The sequence below is a fragment of the Anneissia japonica genome, unplaced genomic scaffold (assembly GCF_011630105.1).
Source record: "Anneissia japonica isolate Jap-2015-1 unplaced genomic scaffold, ASM1163010v1 scaffold15981_len8944_cov86, whole genome shotgun sequence".
Classification (NCBI taxonomy): domain Eukaryota; kingdom Metazoa; phylum Echinodermata; class Crinoidea; order Comatulida; family Comatulidae; genus Anneissia; species Anneissia japonica.
The window spans coordinates 5,403-8,507 of NW_022717259.1; the positions used below are offsets into that span (position 1 = coordinate 5,403).

At 52.3% G+C, this 3,105-nt stretch overlaps 1 protein-coding gene across 1 annotated transcript; it reads left to right on the top strand.

Moving 5' to 3' along the window:
• The first annotated feature begins 1,436 nt into the window (after positions 1-1,436).
• On the top strand, positions 1,437-2,405 carry LOC117110167. The gene has a single exon (XM_033252780.1). It carries the CDS (start codon positions 1,437-1,439, stop codon positions 2,403-2,405), a length of 969 nt encoding a protein of 322 aa, XP_033108671.1.
• Positions 2,406-3,105: the final 700 nt, after the last annotated feature.

The following is a 3,105-nucleotide window of genomic DNA, read 5'->3' on the forward strand; positions in this document are numbered from 1 at the left end:
CCGAGGCCGAAATTTCCAAGTTGTACGCGATGCTAGAATCCAAAAAGGGTAGCGACGTGACGAAATCGCTCGGCAGTAGCGTGATTCGCATGTACAGCAAGACTATCGGTTACGTGCTCCCGATCGATTCGATCGAGCAACTCGGCGACGATCTCGAAAGCGATCGGTTCCTGATGGAAGCGTTGAATCCCGTCGCGTGCGAGCTCTATTATAAATTTGGAGCGTGGCTCGCACCGATTTCGGTCGCGATGCACACGGCGAGACACGTGAAATACGAACCGCCGAAGGTGGCGTCCCGCCCGGTTTTAAACGGCCAATCGATCCAAGACGCCGAGAAAACTGAGGCGTCTACGGCGTCTACGGCGCCTACGCCGATTACCGACTTGCCCGAGTAATTACCGAGTAAAAAAATTGCCGACATTTACAAAATGGACGAAACAATTACCCAAGTCACGAGCAAGAATCCCAAGCGAGTTGCGGCCGGAAAAGCAATCGCCGAGAAACGGCGTCAAGCCTCGGAGGCATCGCGGACGTCACCTTCGGCGTCGTTTTCGAGTTGCATTCCGTATCTGACGCTCGTCGCGTTGGGGTATCTAGTCTACGTCGCATCCACCAAGCCAACGACGCCGGCACCGGCGGCAAAGCCGATACCACCACCGACACCACCGACACCGACACCGGTCAAGCCGGCCAAGCCGGATCCGTTTGAAATGTAATTAAAAATCTCTCTTGCTTAAAAAAGGCATGAGTGGCATCGATACAAACGTAATTGTAAACAGCCTGTACGACGGAGCGATCGTGTCCACGTTGACGGTCGGTTACGTGATGATACTGAAAAAGGTGGCGGGAAGCAAGGCGCCGCTCGTAGACAAGCTGACGGTCGTCGATACGGCAAAGCTCGCGGGTCTGATTGCGGCTTCGACGCTGACCAAGAACATGCTGGTGGCAAACGGTTACATTCCCGACAAGATTATAAAATAAATACCACGATAGTAAAATGGCAACCGTGGCAATGATGGTCGGCGGTGCGATGGTAAACGCCCTAGCTTTTAGCGGAAGCAACTTTGTCTTTAGCCGCATGAGCGGCGGCGACGCGGAACGCAAACGACACGATCTGGCCTTGGAACAATTGTCTCAGGCTCGAGATTCGTGGAGCAGAAAACGAGCCTCGCAACTCGATTACATCAACGAAAAACTTGGACGCGAGCAGCACGCCCGAGGAACCTTCTCGGACGTTGAAACTGCAATGAGAGAATACTATAGAATGGGTGGAACGCCCGATCGCCTGCAACTCGAGCGAGAACCGCAGCTGTCCGACTTTTACGCACCCGGCGAATCGCAGCAGGATGCGGAGCTGGTAGGATTGATCGTCGTATTGGGCATACTCGCGTTCGCGGCCGTAAAATATTTATAAAAATGTTTCGATATTTATAAATATGAGCACGAACCGCGAAATACGCAAACTCGAACGTGCATACTACGCTCCTCAACATTTATGGCAGGGCGAGGGGGCCATCGACCAACTCGTCAGCAAGACGAGGATACCGCGAGACGTCGTAAAAGAGTGGCTGTTTAAACAGAGCATGTGGCAAATTTATCTACCGCCGCCCAAACACGTACCGAGCGTGCCGACGAGGCAGAGCGTCTCGGTAAACCAAGTCCATCAAGCCGACCTGCTCTTTTTACCGCACGATAGGTACAGAGGAAAAACGTACAAGTACGCCCTGACGGTCGTCGACGTGGCGAGCAGATACAAGGAAGCGGAACCGTTGACGACCAAACAATCGTCAGAGGTCTCGCGAGCCTTTGACAAGATTTACGCTCGCAAGTTGACGTGGCCCGATTCGTTGCAGGTCGATTCGGGTAGCGAATTTAAAGGCGAAACGTTAAAAGCGATGAAAGAGCACAACGTACGCGTGAGCGTGGGAGTACCCGGTAATCACAAATCGCAAGGAATCGTAGAAAGGTTCAACAAGACTCTTACCGTCAAACTGTTTCCGCACCAGTATGCTCGGGAAATGTTGGATCCGTCGAAACGCAACGCGGAATGGGTGGAGAATCTGAAGCCCGTTTTGAAAGAATTAAACGCTCAAGGCCCCGACGAGGTCGTACGCGGGCGAGACGAAATCAAGTACGAGCCCAAGTACAATCGACCCGTCGGATTGGACGAGCGCGTCTTGGATTCGAGCCTGCGCGTGCGATACCTGTACAGACCCGGTGAATTGGAAGGGGGCGAAAGACGCAGAGCTACCGATCCGATATGGAGCATCGACACGTACGACGTGCGAAACGTCATGATCAAACCTCAACAACCCGTCTTGTATTTTTTACGAGGGGTATCGAGGAGTTTTGTACGAGAAGAATTGTTGGTCGTTCCCTTCGACACGCAATTACCGCCCGAGTGAAAAATGGATTAAGGGAAAAACGCGTTGTAATAAAATGATGCAAAATACTTGTCGTTGGATCAGGATGGGTTCTACCGAATCGTGCGGAAAAGCGACGTTGAAGCATCAAGACTCGCTGCCCGAACATCTACGCGGATATTGCCGCGGTCACAAGTTTAGAATCGTGCGAGGAGGGGGTACGGTTTCGTGCGAGAGATGCGGTAGGGGTTGCAAGACTATACTGCACAATATCTGCTATAGATGCGGCGGACAAGTTGTGAGCAACGCGATACTCTTGCGGCGTCAATCGCCCAGTCAACGTCCCGAGGGCGAAGACGGCTGCCGTTATCTCAAGATGGGTTCGATGCAAATGTGCCGCAGGAATATCCGTCGAGATCAAGACTCGCTGCCCGATCACCTCAAGGGGTACTGCGCCTACCACAAGTATAGGATGATGCACGGCAGCAAGATATCCCCGTGTTACGTGTGCGGCGTGGGGTGTAAGGTTACGATCGACGGCGTGTGTAGAAGGTGTGTACGACTCGGTAAATTGTAAAATACGTTTGTATTTTGTAATCTGACGTACGCCCTCTATCGACGTGGTTTGCAATTCTGACTTAAGGGATTAGACAATTTGCTAAAATGACTCATTACGACCATAGAGAACGTGATAGATACGGTTACGACCGCCGAGACGGTTACGACCGCCGAGACGGTTACG

Coding starts and splice junctions, on each gene's coding strand:
- LOC117110167 (XM_033252780.1), top strand. CDS start 1,437: ATGAGCACGAACCGCGAAATACGCAAACTCGAACGTGCATACTACGCT.